General features: G+C 40.3%; 2 protein-coding genes across 2 annotated transcripts; both read left to right on the top strand.

Annotated features, from left to right (window-relative positions):
• Positions 1-1,442: 1,442 nt before the first annotated feature.
• On the top strand, positions 1,443-7,663 carry cyld2 (cylindromatosis (turban tumor syndrome) 2). Its single transcript, XM_075460334.1, has 14 exons — positions 1,443-1,559; positions 1,785-2,300; positions 2,618-2,735; positions 3,211-3,458; positions 3,599-3,767; positions 4,440-4,572; positions 4,722-4,826; positions 4,975-5,054; positions 5,168-5,234; positions 5,316-5,448; positions 5,553-5,661; positions 5,778-5,896; positions 5,978-6,182; positions 6,459-7,663. Exons 2-14 carry the CDS (start codon positions 1,863-1,865, stop codon positions 6,662-6,664), a joined length of 2,130 nt encoding a protein of 709 aa, XP_075316449.1. The 5' UTR covers positions 1,443-1,559; positions 1,785-1,862; the 3' UTR covers positions 6,665-7,663.
• Positions 7,664-9,110: 1,447 nt separating this feature from the next.
• Positions 9,111-18,774, top strand: top1a (DNA topoisomerase Ia). The gene is given in 22 exon segments (XM_075460333.1): positions 9,111-9,256; positions 9,739-9,763; positions 11,842-11,938; positions 12,052-12,073; positions 12,075-12,167; positions 12,864-12,916; positions 13,005-13,097; positions 13,212-13,284; positions 13,435-13,526; positions 13,673-13,788; positions 13,923-14,044; positions 14,132-14,254; positions 14,563-14,750; positions 14,868-15,012; positions 15,279-15,422; positions 15,533-15,718; positions 15,802-15,870; positions 15,973-16,087; positions 16,277-16,404; positions 16,980-17,074; positions 17,166-17,315; positions 17,433-18,774. Coding segments are annotated over 22 exon segments (2,265 nt in total). The 5' UTR covers positions 9,111-9,223; the 3' UTR covers positions 17,536-18,774.
• Positions 18,775-19,035: the final 261 nt, after the last annotated feature.

Here is a 19,035-nt window from a genome sequence, read left to right as displayed (position 1 = left end):
AAAATCTAGCGTCAGCGTTAACAGGAAGTAACAGAAGAAGAGCGGTGCTCTTCAAAATAAAAGCACAAAAATGTAGAGTGGCAGAACTGCATCATTTATCATAAACAAAATTAGCTGCCATTTACAATTAATGTTAAGAAATGAGTTGATCATCTCCATTGTAGTTTTCAAAGTGGAAAAGTCAATCCTTGTGTCTATCAAAACATGGGCGGGTTTTCCAGTCTTATCTTCATGTTGGATCTAATGGTGCTGCATTTTCTGTAGAATGGAACAAGAGCCCCAGAGTCTTGTCACGCAAAGAATTTTTGAAATATGCATATTATTTACCTATTAATGCAGGTAAGCAAACAGAGGATCCTACTGTTGAGACGAATCCCTACTGTCTTTAACAACATCAGTAACATGCAGAGCCAACAGATGAGATATCCGAAGTAGCTATTCATATTGAACTTTGTACAAAGAAAAAGTTTGCAAGTCCTTTTAAATCATTAGGACTTCTGAGCTTGTTACTGAAATTGGGTCTCAGTCACAAGCCTAATCTGACTACAATGATTACAATAATAATAATGATACACTAATGGCTTAACTTTTCTTGTCTCGGGCAACAGCCTCCATCAAGCATTTCCTGCTGCTGATGGTTGAACTTGATGAGGAATTCTGGACAATCCTTCCTGACTAGTCGTTTCAGATAACCGACAGCTGCCCTGCAATTCTCCAGATAAAAAAAATTCTGAATCAGTTTTGACTACATAGCTCCCCAAACCACGATGCACTCCACCCTGTTACACAGCTGGGATGAGGCTTTGTTTGTGTGCAATATTTATTTATATATATATATTTTGTGTGTCCTGTGTCCCAGAAATGCTGTTTACTATCCAGGTGCTCTTTTGTGAACTTCAGATGTCACAAGAGGGGTGCAGTTATGTTCCAAGAACTCTTTTTGTGCTCATTCTTGTAGAGTTAGGCTGTGGTGTACTCCCGTTTCAAATGAGAGTGCGTTGTTTTTCATTCTCATATTAGAATAGACGGAATGGTGCAGAAGAATAATTAAAGCCATTAAAATTAGAAGCTGCCATAACATTACCCGAGATAAACTGTCTTAATGGTTGGCTCCATTATATCATTGATTCGGGTGCACTTAGTGACTTTAATCTGTTTAAGACGTCATGCTGAAACAATTGTCCTTTGCACAGCATAAAGATGATTCATCAGCTTAAACCCGGGTTCAACCAAACTTTCAAGAACTTCTGCCATGCTTCGCTGTAGACTGATGAGGGCAGAGGTTTTTATCAGTCTGCATTTAAGTGATCTCTGTCACCATACTGTATCGCAGACCAATCTGCAGTTGGAGCGCTCGGATGACAGTTTTCTTTTCTTGCGTCTTATCGCGACAGTTCGGGGCGGAGCTCCGACAGGTGAGTGTCATCGGTCACATCGAGGTCGGAAATAAATGCGAGCGGTCACACCCAACTCATCAGTGTAAGTCTAGAGGGAGTTTTGTTTCAGCTGTATTTATGTGGAGTTAATTCGTGATTAACGTGAATAAATGAAAACAGTTGGTAAGTGAACGGTTTCAGTTCTTCTCCCTCTTTAAAAGCGAAGTCTTTTTTTAAAGTTGTAAATAATGTCACTGGGATGGTCGCTTTGTTTGTTGAAAGAGGGGAGTGTGATTCTGTCAAATAAGCTTTTGCAGCAGATTACAGTAATATTTAAGCTATTTTCCTTTAATAGCACTTGTTGAACTGCTTTCGCTAAAAGCACGCGCCTCTATTATTTTTCTACAGGCTGCTTTTCTACAATAAGCACACGTCCACCTTCAACCCGGTTTAACGAGCTATAGTGGTGGGAAAACGGGGGTCACAATGGAGCCCAAAACTGTGACCAACGAGAAGTTTTTCATCGTTATTCGTGGCAAGTCGAGGAAAGACTTCTGCCGGGGATGTATCGGTCGCGTGGAGGCGGAGACGCCGCGCGGGGAGCTGATAGGGCTCCTGTGCAGCAGCGGTAGCAGCAACGCAGGGACCCCCAAGAGAGGAGGCCTCGTGATGAGGGAGGACATATACCCTCTGACGCGCCACCAGGCCCAGCTCCTGCTCTTTGTTTCCAACATGAGTAAACGCCTGGACCTGCTGTGTAACCCGCAGCTCTTCACGGCCATCTGTGAGCTGTCTCAGGACGACCTGGTGGTGGTGAAAAGCAAGAAGGGACACCTTCCTGGGCTGGTGAAGAACCTGATGCAAATTGGGAAGAAGGACAGCATAGAAGATTTGCACATGCTCGGCTTTGAGGTGGAGTTTGTGGTGGGTTTTGTTGTTTTTTTCTTTGTATTTGCAGGTGACTTTGATACCCCACATAACAGTGGGAGCACAATAATAATTGCACATGCACTTTGATGCAACCTCAGACATATGAAAAATAAGGATGGGAATGTAATCATTATCTGTCACTCTTTTTGAAATGTTGTCAGTCAAAAGATTACTTTTGGGATGAGCTCTAGATGTCATCAGTTCAAACCTACAAACACACACAAGTGTTTGTTCTGCCGAGTATCCGAGTACGTAAGAGATTTTGTTCACCTTTCAGTAACTGTTTATTTATCTTTGCCTCCTTTTTGTAGGATAGTGATCCTAAATTGTCATCCAAGAAACCTGCTCCTCAGCCCCTTTTCAGTGCTGCAGACATCATCCAGGTCGTCCCATCTTACTCTGTCCCCCTCGGGTTACATTGGAAAGACGGTAAATACGCCTCATCTGCCTTCAGTGGTTGCAATAATTGATTTGTATCAAATCAAAACATTTTTAATAATTAGAACTGGCAAAATACACACGACAACTTTGGTTCAAAGAGCAAAAATGAATGTCCCCCATCACCAAAAATATCAAATTACATCAATCGATCAATAAATGAATAATAACATGCTTAAATTTGATTTGACACCTGTGACTCCAGAGGGAATCCAGAAAAAGTGGTTCATGTACACAACTGGAAAAACTGGTCCTGTAGCTTTGGAATGTGTAAGAGTAGATGTATCACATGCTATGACATTTTTGCACTTGAAACTGTCACATTGAAACTGTCTACATATCTTTTGAAAAGCTGTGAAGCTGGAAGGCAATCTGCTGAAGTAGCATGTGATGAGACAAAAAATGTCATATGACTTTCTACCCCCCCCCCCCCCCCCCTCCCAAAAAAACAACAACATTTTTGCAGGTCTAAACAGAAAAGCGGTGACATGCGTCAACTCCATGCCAAGTATTGGATCGTCTGCACGACTGGTCAAACCGAGCCGTGCTGGGCAGGATGTCCCTCAGAACCAACAGCGGAGCACATCTCATGTGCCTCTGGAGGTGGGATCCATGGTGGAGGTGGTTTCCAGCAATGGGACCACAGTGTACGGAGTCATCCAGTGGTTGGGTATCCCAGGAGGAAAGATGGATGAATGGGCTGGGATTGAATTGGTCAGTGAATTGAATTTTCCACAGCTATACTTAAATCTTTTTTTTTTTTTTTTTTTTTTTTTTTCCAATATATATATATATATATATATATATACATTTTTTTTTAGCTATTATATTTAGTTTAAGTCTAATTGTTTCAGGATTATGAAGTAAACGGCTGCTCAGATGGGATGTACGGAGGTCAGAGGTATTTCACCTGCAAGGGGAACAGAGCGCTGTTTGTTCCCATCACAAAATGCAGCCCAGACAGCAGGTTCGTCTTCTCCTCTGCAGAAAGGGAGACCCTCAAGACCTCTCGAATACCTCCAGGTTAGACTTTTCCCCCAATCGGATGCACACATTAACTGAAATCACTTCCTGCACCTTTGGTAGTATTTTTCTAGTTTTTGTGGAAGGTCTGTTTTTCTCTTATTAAAACCAAAGTTATTACAAAAAAATTAACATAAGTGTTACTGTACAACATGAAATGAAGCATTTCCTGTTTTTTTAAATCTTTTAGAATTTGCAGTATGAACCCAAGGCAGACTGCACAAATGTGTCACCGCATTTCAGGAAGTTTTGTAATCTGAACATTTCATTGAGGTGCCACAGTTATGGAGTGTTTACATAGAGCTCCTGCTCTTATAAAGTAGTTCATTTCTGTTTAGTTTCTTCCTTTTATGTATATGTATGAATCCTACAATGAGTCAAATGCAAATAATGCTTTGTGATTGGTTTACTTACATTATTTTAACACCCTTGTGTAATTAGCAGGATTTAGAGTTGAGAAGTGACATGAGTGAAACCTGAAACGAGACTTACTTTGAAATTCTTCTTATTTATTATTATTAGGTGGAACATGTTTGACTGTCTTGTTAAAAATCATCCTGTGAGGTCTACACGACTGCTGCGTTTAACTCTCACAAGCTCTTCAGATCCAAAGCTTTCAGCACAATGATCGTCACTTAATAACATGTTTCTTTGCATTTGCTTGGTCCTCAGTTCCTCCTTTTGAGGAGTCGGAGGAGGATGCACCACCTGTCCCTGAGTCAGAGGTGTCGTCACTGTTGGTGGGAAAAATGAAGGGGATACAGGGTCACATTAATTCCTGTTACCTGGATGCAACACTCTTCAGGTAAAACCGGATCACGGCATTTGACACAGCATTACACAGATTCTCTCACATTATCTGAAGAAAATGTATTAAAGCAGATGGTTTACAACCAAAGTAACATTTGGATAAATGCATCAGTGTTGATAAAACTTTTTTTATCCTCTTCTCAGTTTGTTTAGTTCGTCTGTGGCTGTGGATAGTATCTGCAAGAGGCCTGCTGACAGCGAGCAGCCCATAACCTGCACTCTGCGAAGGATTGTTAACCGTTTACGCAGGTATTAACACACCTAAAGGCTTTGTGTTTATCTTGGGCCTTCTATATCTTGTATTATAGTATTGCATTGTGTGTGTTTAGTTGTGTTTAGTTCTAACAGACTGTATTTTGTTGTGTTTACTTTCTAATAACTGATGTAATAATTGCAGACAAGGGTTTGTGCCTGCAGAGAGTGTGATGAACTTTCGTAAACAACTTGGATGTGACACGTTTAGGACAGATGAAAAAGGTACAAAGCCATTTCTGGTATAGTGCATTGTTGAATATCTTAACGAGATCAAGGCAGTGTAAAAGACCTGAGGCCTTCTGTTGACAGTTTTGTGTTTCCTTCCCTCACAACAGACCCAGAGGAATTTATCACAGTCCTCTTTAAGAAGGTGCTTTACATGGAGCCACTGCTCAAACTCAGGTATTCCTGAGCTGCCCAGTGTTGAATAACTTGCCCTATTTTACGCTGTTTTCTGGAGTTACTGAGTATCTGTCATCTTAGGTCAGAAGGAGAAACCTCTCAGGGAGCCTACACCCTCCAGATTTTTCTGGAGAAAGAACAGATGGGACAGATGCCCACTGTCCAGCAGCTGCTGGACACATCCTGCCTCTCAGGTGACCTCAAATTTGAAACGGTGAGTCTTCATCTTTCCTGGAAAATAACCAAGAGTTGATTCATAATGTTTTCCTCTGCAAGGTCATATTAACTCATCATTTGTCTTTCTTATTTGTCCCTAAGATGCCGCCCTGTCTAATAGTTCAGATGCCGAGGTTTGGAAACGAGTACAAGATGTTTTCTCACATCATTCCCTCCACGGAGCTGGACATCACAGATCTCCTGTACAACTGTGAGGAGCTGATAGAATTAGTATTGATTTAAGTTCCACAAAATATGTGAAATGGATGCTGTCTTTTTAAAGACCTTTAAACAATTGCTTAAAGATGGCCTGATTCTTCCTAACAGCTCCAAGGGAATGCTTTGTCTGTGGACGTTTGGCCGAGTTTGAGTGTCTGCAGTGTCTACCAGATCGTAAACTGCAGCCAGGAAGAATCAAACAGTACTGCGCAACCTGCAACTCACAGGTGTGCCTTATGACTATTAGAAGTATTCAACTAACTAAACGTGCAGGGTATGATTTCCTTACAGTCTATTTGTTCTTTTAGGTTCACACCCATCCGTCACGCTGCAGCCACTCTCCCAGTGCACTTGCAGTTCCAGCAGATGTACCCACAGATACTCCGGTGCCCAGGCACAAGATGCAGCTATTTGCCGTGCTCTGCATTAAAACTAGCCACTATGTGTCCTTTGTTAAATATGGCCCTTCTCCTCACTCGTGGCTTTTCTTTGACAGTATGGCAGACAGATCTGGTAAGACAGACTTGTTTCACTGATTTTAAGTAATTTTTAGTTTCGTCAAGATGCAAATTCTTTGAACTCTGGCATTAATTTACATATAAAAACATTTCATATCGATATTCGTGCAAACGCTGGCCTGATTTTGGTCACCCATGACTGGTTTATTTTTTGATTATGCAGCCTCGACGGAGATAGATAAAGGCATTGTTGACGTCTCTGACGTCTTATGACTGGCCTTTATCTTCTGCATGAGCTGATGTCTAATCTTAAGGCCACTCTTCCTTATAGGTGACGATCAAAGTGGCTACAACATTCCCGAGATCCATGCTTGCCCTGAGGTCGGAGACTACCTGTGTCAACCAGAGGAGGATCTGGCCCAGGCTAACCCTTTTCAGGCTCCTGAGCTGGTGAGAAGACTGCTGTGTGACTCCTACATGTTTTTATACCAGAACCCAGCCACAGCACTTTCAAAGCCAAACAATGGAGAACCCTAAACGCGTTTCAGGACAGGACACTATGTTCCATAACAGTGCCTTTAACAACCTCACGTCTCTACTTAATCAGCTTGTATGCACTTTATTGCGTCCAGACAGCAGGAACTGAGATGGATACTTGTAACTTTATATAAAAAAGTTATATATTGCTGTTCAGAAATCTGATTTTTGATTGATCATACTCAATGGGTGATGTTGATATGTAAAGGAGTGAAAGTCTGAGCAATGAAAGTTTTTTACTCTGCACTTTAATGGCCTTTTTTTTTTTTTTAAATCTACCACAATGTCTTATTTGTTATGAAATGAAATTGTGGCATGTATATATTTTTTGGTGTTGTTATGTGATTCTTGTTTGTTTTTTTTTTAATTTGCCTGCTCTTTGGCTAATTAAAATTAGGTCAACTCAAACACTTGATGACACGTGGGGTGGTGTTGCATAATATTAGCTTTGGATTGTTACGAGTACGCCCCACCCTGTCCTAGTCTCCAACTATATGCTTCTATTCTTGTTGATGGCAATCTCATGACAGGAAAAGGTGTAAAATGTCCATATATGGTTCTGTTATTTACTTTAAATAATTGCACTGTGTGAATGTTTTCACCATTCCATATTACTGGTTATGAAGTAGTTTGAATGAAAATGTAAAACACTCTTCACTGGAAAACGACGAACTGACAGTTTTTTGTTGTTTTTTTTTCTCTACAAAAGTCAAACCTAAATAATGTTGTTCCAGAGTTTAGCTTTTATTATACCAACAAACCTAAAGAACAGATTTTTACAGTGTGGAATAATATATTTTTATTATTATTTTATTTTTATTTTTTTAATTATTTTTTTATTTTTTTACAGACTAAAGAAATGCTTTAAGACAAAGGAAACAGGTTGACCTTGTTGGATGATAATATGTATTCTCATACCCTCTTGTGGACAGAAACAAATCTGCCTTTTCCATGTCAACAAAGATCCACCAGCTATGATTAAAGAAATAATACTGTAAATCACCCCTCATTTCTTCATATATTTATAAGAAAAACGGAAATCGGTCCACTAATGTAATGAATTATGCAAACATTAATGGAAATCCAGTATATACAACAAATGCATAGTTTGTACAACTCTAACAAGCTTAAAAGTTAATGTGGGACCACCTTTACTTTTCAACACAGTCTGAACCCTCTTAGACAAGCTTTTGTCAGGCCTATTGAAAGATGATCTTTAATTGTTGGCTGCTTTTTGTTCTGTTCTCTGTCAAGATGATCCCATATCGCTTCAATAATGTTGAGGTCCAGGCTCTGGAGAGGATTCATCACGCCATAAGACCTGTTGCCTTCCTCTTATTTGCTTTCCTCATTTTGTTTTTTTTCATGGACACACTACACAACATGTTGAGAAATCCCAGATTGTTGGCTAGTAGCTCTCTGAAAATGAACTTTTGGTGCAAAACTTAATTGGGTTATCGTTGGCATTTGTCATAGATGCAACTGAAGAAATGGGAACAAATGACCATTACCCGTGCTGTGTAACCTGCAGCTCTTCTTGGCCATCTGTGAGCTGCTACACATTATGACAGGCTATTGGAAACAAAGTGCCTAAAGATACAATTCAAAATTGGTTCTTTCCTAAGTTGTCTGTTATGTTAGACAAAACACTAGTTCATTCTCTGAGTTAGGGGGGTTCTTTTTTTGTTTGACTTAAACATAGGTCAGTGTTACAAGCAAGCAGACAAACAAAAATAACAAAAAAAGACATTCCTTTGGAATTGTTCAGGTATAGATTGGACTGAAAATTAGTGAAAAAGCGGCCATGTCAATGGCCAATCTTCAGAAAGCTCAAGGCCACTTTTAAAAAGGAAAAGAATGTCTGGCTTGTTGGACGCAAAACATAAGCATTATGTGAATATTAATTGTCCGGATAATAATAATACCAAAGTCGGTTAATGATGGAAATCCAAATCCAAAACCAAAATGCTATTTCTAGATTGAAACCCACCTGAAAGGTGCAGTTATTTTGAACCATATTCTTTCATTTCAGCTCAACATGTAATGTGAAAGGCATCTTGGCTCTCAAGGCCGTGGAGGTTGGACAGGCTGGTGTCTGCTCCATTCTTGCCTGCACCCAACAAAAAACATCAGAGGCATCCAGATGTTTACTGTATAAAAAAAGTAGCTCTAAACAAAACAATGTGTAAGTGAGTCTGATGAAAACAACTGTCATTGTCTTGGGTTCGTCTGACAACAAGCAGAATTTAAAAGTACAGTTTCTAAATATCAAAAGGGCAAATGAAGTCATTTGCGTAATAGTCAGCACTGGGCCTGGGGTGGGCTGAGGTTTTGATATATGTTGACCAGCGTGGAGCTGAAGAGCAACACGTTTTGTAAGGAGGAGGGGCTACACTGCTCTGTACCATTTAAATGGTTACGCATGCGCAATAGCGTACATTTGGGACTTATCTCTTACACAACCCTGTCTTTTCTCCATTCTGGCTGCATCTTGTCGCCGGTGCGTGCTAACCCAAGCGCTTCTCCTTTTTAATTTTTCTGTCAAACAAGGCAAAAGAAATGAGTGGGGACCATTCCCACAACGAGGACCAGGTAACGGTTGAACTGTTTTTTGTAATGTCATCACTGGTGATCATCTTGTATAGTTTCTTTCCACCGTGTGTTTGCTCGATTTGACAGGGTAACTCGGCTAACTGTGAATGCCAGCTAGCACGGTATCCTTCTGTACAAGTTAACCACCTCATTACGTTGTTAACCAAATCTTCACAATGTTATACACATACTTTGAGGAATGTTAAGACGCCTCTCTGTCTAGCGTTTGGGTTCATATTGGAATACAAAGATTGGTGAGGTAGTGGTACATTAATTTGCGGCGTTAGCTCAAAGCAATGTTAGCCGGAGCAGCTTCTGAATTAGCCGCGAAGCCAGGTTGCCAGCCAGCGTAGCAAGCTAGCTTAGCTAACTGGGTAGCTAACAAACTGTCGCTGTACCATTCAGCAAGTTCAAAGTTAGGTAGCCGGCTAGTTAGCCAAGCTACTACGAAATTTAACATTGATCTGTTTTTGATTTTCCAGATTGACTGTGGCTCTCGAGTCAATGGTAAGTTTATTACATTTGGCTATGAAATGACAATATGAATTTTGCCGTGGCTGTGATATGCTCTCGCTCATTTAATGTAACGTTACGTTAGTTCTCAGTAGAGGACAGAAATGGCGTCCAGAGACTAAGTCCTCTGTCTCACTCACAAGCGCCTATTGTTCAAAAGCAAGGCCTTGTAAAAGCATTTCCGTTTAATATTTTCTCGATCAGGATTCATATTCGGACACAACTCGATGTGTTTTATCAGTTGATCGCAACAGAAGTTGTTGTTTGTTAGCTTTTGATAGCACATTTTCCAGCTGAAAGTGAGGGTTTGGGGGTTGAGGACTTAGTCTCTGCGCCATTTTCTTTTTTTTGCTGTAGCGGCCTGACTCCACTGGAAGCTGAAACCGGGCTGTGAAGTGCAGATGGCTGTGTGCTGAAGGCTTGGTGCTAAATATTACTGTAGTTTTGTATATTCAGTACCCTCTATTTGCCGATTAGGTTTTTCTTTTCTTTTCGTAAAATAGCTTTAGAGACTTCTCAACCTCTCATTCTTGGAGGGGTGGGGGGGAGGAAGGAGGGAGTGGATAGCTTTAACTTGAACTCATAGATGTATTTGGAAGCTTTTAAACAACAGCACAATAGTGTATTTAATATTTTGTGGTTATTACAGTGTTTTTATGGTGGAAAAAAATTGATTGATTGTCTCAGTCAATTGTTAAGCATAGGGCAAAGTCTTTTTTTATTTGTTATAACACAGGGACAAAGTGGATCTTAAAGGTGTCATATTTTCTTTGTTGTAAATGTGGCTCAAAGTTCCTGTCAGAACCTTGGCTCTTAGAAAGATTTGAATAGCTGGTCTGGCTCAGGTACAAATCGGCTCTGCGCGCATTTGATAGGGCTGTCAGGGTAATATGTGTTCTAATAATGGATGTACAATAAGATGCTGGTCCTGTCTCAAAATGGTGATTTCTCACTATCCCTCACAGGTTCAGCCTTTTAGCTCAGTGATCAGTTATCTGTGATCTTTGTCCTGTACATGCTTAAGGAACACGGACAACTTCTTGGTAAACTGCGCTGGTATCTGTGTGAGTCCTGTATGTGCCAGGGACTGAGGCTTTGAGGCCATTCAAACATGTTCATTTGATGCTGTTGATGGCAGTGTAGCGGTGTTGGCTCTTTTAATTCTGGTAATTGTCTCCGTTTATACACTGGGGGTGAATCTCCTTACCTGCCAGGGCTCTCGCAGTAAAAATGAGTGGAAGCTTATATTGTTCACATGCTTGTTTAAACTTGTCAGTTGATTCATATCATCTGAAAAACATTAGACTCAGACAGGCAGTAGGAGGTGCTATGTTACAGTGTAATAAATGTGCTGTTTGCTATATGCGCCACAATATGAACTGTGTTGCGTCCTGTTTTTATGGAAATGCACTGATTGCAGTTTAGTTTGCCACTTTGAAGTCTGACCAGTTGACTGACAGATACACTCACACACTTTGATAGATTTTCATGAGCAACTAAACTATTGGGGCACAATGAAATATCAAATTTGAATATTGTACCACTCAAAAAGATCCCATGAAATGATGGGCAATAAACTGAAGTATATCACACTTCATCTAACGGGAAACATGACACATGTATTTCTGCTGTGTTGCACTAAAAGATCATTACCATCGATTCATTTCACAACTGACTACATGAGGGTGTGCCTATGTTGTTGAACTCCAGTGGTCCTGACAATATGTCGGTGTGTGTTGATGTACTCATGACAGAAGACCAAAATGTCACCTGCTGATCCATTTGTTTCTCTTGTTGTATTTGTTGGATTCAGATTTAAACCAAGACTTTTAGTTGCTTTGTGGGCTGTCGGTTGATTTTTTTTTTTTTTTTTTTTTTTCTTTTTCTTCTTTTTTTTTTCTTTATTGTATCCATTAGTTGAGGGGACTTCTTTGACTATACCACTCATATGTGGTTGTACTTTTCACTGTCAGAAATTGCTCCTTGTGAAGTAGACAACAGCTGCACATATTATCCAGCACAGTGTCAATATCTTGTCTACTGTTAAGGAAGACCCCGTTTTCTTCTTGTAGACTCTCACAAGCATAAAGACAAGTACAAAGACAAGGAACATAAACATAAGGACCACAAGAAGGACAAGGAGCGGGAGAAATCTAAGCACGGCAACAGGTATATTGTCTGTACTCTCCATGCTTCTAGATATGTCTGCTAATGGTAAAAACGATGTGCTTAAAGAAGACTCTACCTAAATAATTATTTGCACATTTCTTAAACTCTCAAAGTGACTTTAAGGACTCCTTTGATTAAAAAACACAGAGACAAGGAGAAGATGAAGCACAAAGATGGCAGCACAGACAAATACAAAGACAAGCACAAGGAGAAGAGGAAAGACGAGAAGGTAAATTACTGAGATTCAAAAGAGAAAAGTGCATGTGTGGTGGACATAGATGTACATGTACTGACATTTCCGGCTTCCCTAACAACAGTTTATCATGATGTAGTCATGTTTAGTACAGTCTACAATGCTGTGCGTTTATCAAGAATATGGTTTGTCACTGAGTTTCTCAGATTTGGGAAATTTTACAATTGATCTCTAGATGCAGCTCAGGAGGAAGAGCTGTTGTCTGCCAGTCATTAGCTTGATCTTCCCCGGACCACACGTCGAACTGTCCTTGGGCGAGACACTAAACCCCACGTTTCCTTCAGTGTCCCGTCTGTAATACTTTCTAGACTATGACGTGCTGTATGTAAATGTGGCTTGTAGTGTGAAAGTACTTAGAGTGGTCGGCTAGAATAGAAAATAGATGCAGTCCATTATTTAAAATAAAACGTGCGTTGAGGGAAATTTGTAGGCGGGGAGTTTTTACGCAACACTGTGATTGGATGTTTTGATATTTCTGTACCCATCTTTCAGAACCATTATATTTCATGCTGTAAGCACAGAACAGTCGGATCACAATGGTTGGGTGAATAAAACTGGCATTTAAGTAAGAACTGTAGTGATAGAATTTGCCAGTTTTCAGCTTTTATGAAACGTCGTTTTCATTTACTGTTCGAGTTAAGGCTTCCAACAAAACTGTGTTCTTGCTTCCAGATGAAGTCCGTCGATGGCAAAGTCAAAAAGGAAAAAGAGAATGGCTTTGCCAGGTAAGACTTGTATCAATGCCTCACTGGGATGCACTGATATTTGAAAACGTGAGTACGAGCTTATTTTAACTTTTGGCCTGTCGTTCAGTCCCCCACATATGAAGTCTGAGCCTGAGGAGGATTTTTACCACTCTCCTAAACACAAGGAGTCTCTAAAAAGAGAACGAGATGACGATTACGAGTAAGTGGTCCCTGGACTTAAGTTTGTGCCGTAATGTAATGATAACAGTCTTATAGTCGTCCATCTGGCCAGAGTTTTATCTGTTAAGCTTGTAACAAGGGGTGTTTGTTTCAGATTTGATTTCAAGTCTAAGAAAATAAAGACTGAAAATGACAAGAAGGCCAAGAAAAGGAAACAGGATGATGAGGTAAGCAAAGGCCGACGAGCTCAATCTGGGGCACAGCCAGAGTTTCACTGTGACAATAACTGCGGTTTGTCTTTTTTTTTTTTTTAAAGTTTTCCTTCTGCCAGTCGTTCGGCGTAGAAGAACATTTATACTTTCTCTTCCTTATTTTAGGACATGAAGTCCAAAAAAACAAAAAACAAAAAAGGAGAAGCAGCTGATGGAAAAAAGAAAGGAAAGAAAGAACCAGAGGAGAAGTGGAAATGGTGAGTTAATCGTGTGAACCCTGCATCGAACCTTTTGTGCTGATCGGTGTGGTGATCAACAAGTGTGGATGTTTTGCGATGTTGTGTGGGATTTAAGTTTTATTCTGGTATGGTCGCATTGACTCGACTCATTTGGTTGACCGCAGGTGGGAAGAGGAGAGATACACAGACGGTGTCAAGTGGAAGTTCCTTGAACACAAAGGGCCTGTGTTTGCTCCACCCTACGAGCCCCTCCCTAGCAATGTAAAATTTTATTATGATGGTAAGATTGTGCTTTTCACCCGATTTCCCACATGTTTAAACGAGAAGGGGTCCGGGGATGGCTTGAATTTTTTTTTTAAAAAACAACTTCCTATTATTTATTTATTTATTTATTTTTTGTTTGATACACCTCAGGCAAACTTATGAAGCTCAGTCCAGGAGCAGAAGAGGTGGCCACATTCTTTGCCAAAATGCTGGATCACGAGTACACCACAAAAGATATCTTTCGCAAAAATTTCTTTAAAGACTGGAGAAAGGTGGGAACAGTGAATCAATTTGCAACTGTAAAGATAAATCAATTCTGCAGTGTTTGTGACTGAATGTGTCACATGCTCTTAATGCAGGAAATGACTTCGGAAGAGAAGGGCAAACTCACAGATCTGAAGAAGTGCAACTTCACTGAGATGAGCGAGTACTTTAAGGCTCAGTCTGAAGCCAGGAAAGCCATGTCAAAAGAGGACAAACAGGTCTGCTACTGTGTTTGTTGTGCTCTACATAGTATTGGAATCTTTGTTATCTTTTCAAAGAGCTCTTTACTGTTCAGACTACTTTCCTGCAGTGTCCTCTACATATGAGAACATACTCTTTAAGTTGCGGCGGTTTGGTGGCTTGGGTGATTCTTAGAAGATATTCCAATGTAGATGGTGCTCATATGAAAAGTCCAAGTGCCAATTGAAATAATTTATTTATTTGTTTATTTTAAACCATCATTGGTCAAACTGTTGACCCCCCCCCCGTGATGGAAATTAATTTATCCTTTTTCCACTTTTTATAGAAAATAAAGGCAGAGAATGAGCGCCTCTTGCAGGAGTATGGCTTCTGCGTCATGGACAACCACAGAGAACGTATTGCCAACTTCCGCATTGAGCCCCCTGGCCTGTTTCGTGGTCGTGGAGACCATCCAAAAATGGGCATGCTGAAACGTCGCATTAGGCCTCAAGATATCATCATCAACTGCAGCAAGTTAGTGGACATATATGTTTATTTATTTGATCAGATTTTATTAGTTTTTCCTTTCCAAACACTGAACTGATGCGTTCCAGTGAAAATTATTTCAATAATTATCTGTGCTCCATTTAGGGACTCTAAATACCCTGCGCCTCCTCCAGGCACCAAATGGAAAGAAGTTCGCCATGACAACAAGGTGACTTGGCTGGTTTCATGGACTGAGAACATCCAAGGCTCCATCAAGTACATTATGCTGAATCCCAGCTCTAGAATCAAGGTATGATGATGGGCTGACCTGGTTTCTTTTATCCGTGCCGACTTCAGAGTTTGTCTGCGGCCATCGTGACATTTAGGGAACATCTGTACCCAGCTGGATTATTAAAAACTTCATTCAACGCCATTTCAAAGGCACTTTGTTTGAATTCTCAATGTTTCAGTAAACGTTGGATAAAGCCTGTTTTTACTGCGCAGCAACCTGCTTGTCGGACCATGTTTTTGTTTGACACGCTCTTTGTCTCCTTTGCCGACGCCGTTTGTCTGCAGGGAGAGAAGGATTGGCAGAAGTACGAAACCGCTCGACGACTGAAGAAATCTGTGGACCGAATCAGAACACAGTACCGGGAAGACTGGAAGTCCAAGGAGATGAGGATCAGACAGAGGGCTGTGGCACTCTATTTCATTGACAAGGTGAAGGCCCGTTGTTGTTATTATTGTTGTGGTGTTCTTAGGACTGCATCAGTGGCTCTTGTGATGTCTTTTTAAGCCTCTGATAATCCAAATGTGCTGATGTCTACTAGCTGGCTCTGAGGGCGGGTAATGAGAAGGAAGAAGGAGAGACTGCAGACACAGTTGGCTGCTGCTCGCTGAGAGTCGAGCACATCAAACTCTATCCAGAAAGCGAAGGTCAGGAATACGTGGTGGAGTTTGACTTCCTGGGTAAAGACTCGATCCGCTACTACAACAAAGTCCCTGTGGAAAAAAGGGTAAGGACCATCGTCTTCTTACGACCGACGTGCTGGAACATTTAGACTATGCCTCCTTATTTATGTGCGATCTAATTTTTCAGGTGTTTAAGAATCTTCAGTTGTTCATGGAAAACAAAGAACCTGATGATGACCTGTTTGATCGTCTGAATGTAAGCAGATGGATTCTGTTTGGTTCACAAACATCTATGTAGTATCTTTCCCAGTGTATGCTTTTGACCTTTTTTGTATAATTTCATTATTTTCTTCTCTAGACTTCTATTCTGAACAAGCACCTCCAGGAGCTGATGGACGGTCTGACAGCCAAAGTTTTCCGTACATACAACGCCTCAATCACCCTGCAGCAGCAGTTGAAGGAGCTCACCAATGGTACGTCTCCAGAGTGAGCGATTTTATTTATTTCAGTCAAAGCATCTTTGTCTCGATGAGACAACCTAATCCTTGAATAATTACACAGGACACAACCAAACTGTGTTGACTAAATAAACTCTTCATGTAGCCTTTGTCTTGACTGAGTCATTTAGCATACAGATTGCTGATTATATTCTGTCTCTGCAGCGGATGAGAACATTCCAGCCAAGATCTTGTCCTACAACAGGGCCAATAGAGCTGTGGCCATACTGTGTAACCATCAGAGGGCTCCTCCGAAGACATTTGAGAAGTCTATGCAGAACCTGCAGACTAAGGTAAAAACGTGGTTTTGGACTTTTGTTTTTTTTCTTCTCACCCCACTGTACTTCAGCCTGTAGTTTTTTATATATATATATATATATATATATATATATATATATATATATGTATGTATGTGTCATGGATGTGTTGAGAAGAACAATAGGATGGGTTTTCTGGTCTTGCACAGGTTTGACTGAATTGTTATCGCAGCAGCTTTTATCCATATATTTACAACGGATCATAACTAGGTTGGTTTCAGTTGCCATGTTCTGTCTGATTGATGGATTCAGGGTGTGGATGGAAGGACGTTCCATCGAGTCAGTATAAATGTTTGTATATTTGGTGGAATTCAGCTGTGAGGGGCCCAGTGCAGAAGTTCAACTAATTTGAGTTGATTTAAAAAAAAAAAAAATAACACTTTAAGACGCATGTTGATTTAAGGACTAAACATATCACATCTAGTGTTTAAATTCACCATGACCTGGGCTTTTTACAAACCTAAATTCTAGAAGAAATGTTAGTCTAACATGATGACATCTGACTTATGCTCTGTGCTCTTTTTTTAAATTAATTAATTAATTATTTTTAGATTGATGCTAAAAAGGACCAGCTTTCTGATGCCAAGAGAGAACTGAAAAGCGCCAAGGCTGATGCCAAAGTACGGAGAGATGAAAAGTCCAAAAAGTAAGCTTTTGGTGGCAAGTATAAACCCCCCCCCACTGGCAGTCCTGTTCACCACACCTTTATCTAACTGCGTCATCGTCTTTCTCTGCAGGGCAGTAGAGTCCAAGAGGAAGGCTGTTCAGAGGATAGAGGAGCAGCTGATGAAACTGGAAGTACAGGCAACCGATCGTGAAGAAAACAAACAGATCGCCCTTGGCACTTCTAAACTCAATTATCTGGACCCGCGCATTTCTGTGGCCTGGTGAGATAACTTATACGTGTGTGTGGGTTTTGTAGTTGGAGCACGACTTAAACCTAACACAGCTCCTCAATGAGGAACCATTGTCCTCCCCTCATCTGAATTGTATCTGTTTTCTAGGTGTAAGAAGTGGGGTATTCCCGTTGAGAAGATCTACAACAAAACCCAGCGGGAGAAGTTTGCCTGGGCCATCGACATGGCAGAACACGACTACGAATTTTAAATCCCAGTTTGTTATTTTACCTATGATGAACTTTTTTTATTGGATAATTGTTTTTGTTTTTTTTCTTCAGCTTTCATGAATTTTGCTCGATGGCCAGACCCGACCAGGAATTTTAAAGTTTGTGCAGGAAAAGAGAAAGGAGAAAAAAAAAAACGGAAGCGAGATGAGGCCATTATGACGTGACAGAATGGTGCCGTGGATAGTACGAACATCTGATCTGAGATCAGGTTACGAGACAGAAGTATATCCACAGCTGCAAGTCGAGGCATAGTCCCTGTAATTTGAAGACTCCTTGACCTTTGTCTCGGTCCCTCCTTGGGGACTAAACCTGACATCGCCTGAGCTTCAAGTTCTGTGGTCCTATAGCTACTTTATCAAGAAAAACAAAAAATGCTTTGTATCATTTTAGGTTTTGTTCACTCACTCTGTATTTTAGCCCTCCCATGTATTATTAATGAATTCTATATTTTGATAGACAAAGTAAAATCAAAAGAATTCCTCAACTACACCCACGCGCCTTTCAAGGAAATGGAAATGTTATTATATGTGTGTGTGTGTGTGTGTGTGTGTGTGTCAGAGGCTCGACCATGGAAGCTATCTGAATATTTTAAACTGGACTATGTTGAATTGGTGAGCATGAAAGAGGATGTCTGAGCAGGCAAAGGGGAAAATACTGCAACAATGTCAATATTTACTTAAGCAAGCAGAATGTGAATATTTTGTTTTACAGCCTCTATCAGGGACTTCTTTTATTTTCAGTGTAAATGTGAACCAATCATTTTTATCCTTTGAGTTGCAAGCATCCTTTGACTCTCTCAGCATAGCCCTGTCTGCATCTGGTTTTAAGGTAATTTAACAATTGTTAGAGAAAAATTAAACTCCCATATCTGTTACTTGAACATAATGCTATCATGTATTTAAAGTCAGTAAATGGAAAGTGTTTTGCCTCCTTGTGGGGTGTGTGAGGGATATCGACTTTGCCAAAAAAATTGAAAAAATCACCAAACTGTTACACCATAGGCAGGTTTTAATTGTGTAATGATTGAGGATAATGTAACATTTAATGTGAATTATCAGTTCATTTTATTCCACTGTTCCACTTAAAATAGGAAAGTTGATGTAAGTAGCTGTAAACTCAACGTCCTATTCCTGTTTTACCTTTATTGTCATAGCCTTTGATCATGTTTGAGTTCTAAGCTCATTGTAGGTTGGAAAAATTAATAAATCCCTACATGTAAATACTGTGCACTTGTCTTTTTATTTCTATGCGTTTGTCATCTTGAATAGTTCCAAGAGTTTGCTTCTGAAGAACGGCGTTCAGCCTTTCGCCCTGCGCAGAGCAGTACGGCCTGTTGGTTTCAGACAAAAAGGTGGAGGATTTGCCAGAGTGAAAGTTACCTTTTGGAGTCAAGCTCTCTTGTAGCAGAGAAATGAGCTCTCATATATATATATATATATATAAAAATATGTTCATTTTTCATCCTCTGAGTTTAGAGGAGG

Source organism: Odontesthes bonariensis, chromosome 3, assembly GCF_027942865.1.
Source record: "Odontesthes bonariensis isolate fOdoBon6 chromosome 3, fOdoBon6.hap1, whole genome shotgun sequence".
In the NCBI taxonomy this organism is placed as follows: domain Eukaryota; kingdom Metazoa; phylum Chordata; class Actinopteri; order Atheriniformes; family Atherinopsidae; genus Odontesthes; species Odontesthes bonariensis.
The sequence above is the reverse complement of the archived record's forward strand: the minus strand, read 5'-3'. Positions and strand labels throughout refer to the sequence as shown.

What these genes read in the sequence shown, in the direction of transcription:
- cyld2 (XM_075460334.1), top strand. Translation starts at nt 1,863, where the DNA reads ATGGAGCCCAAAACTGTGACCAACGAGAAGTTTTTCATCGTTATTCGT. An exon ending in GACCTCTCGAATACCTCCAG is followed by an intron (nt 3,768 to 4,439) that starts GTTAGACTTTTC and finishes CTTGGTCCTCAG; the next exon opens with TTCCTCCTTTTGAGGAGTCG. An exon ending in CTGGATGCAACACTCTTCAG is followed by an intron (nt 4,573 to 4,721) that starts GTAAAACCGGAT and finishes TCCTCTTCTCAG; the next exon opens with TTTGTTTAGTTCGTCTGTGG.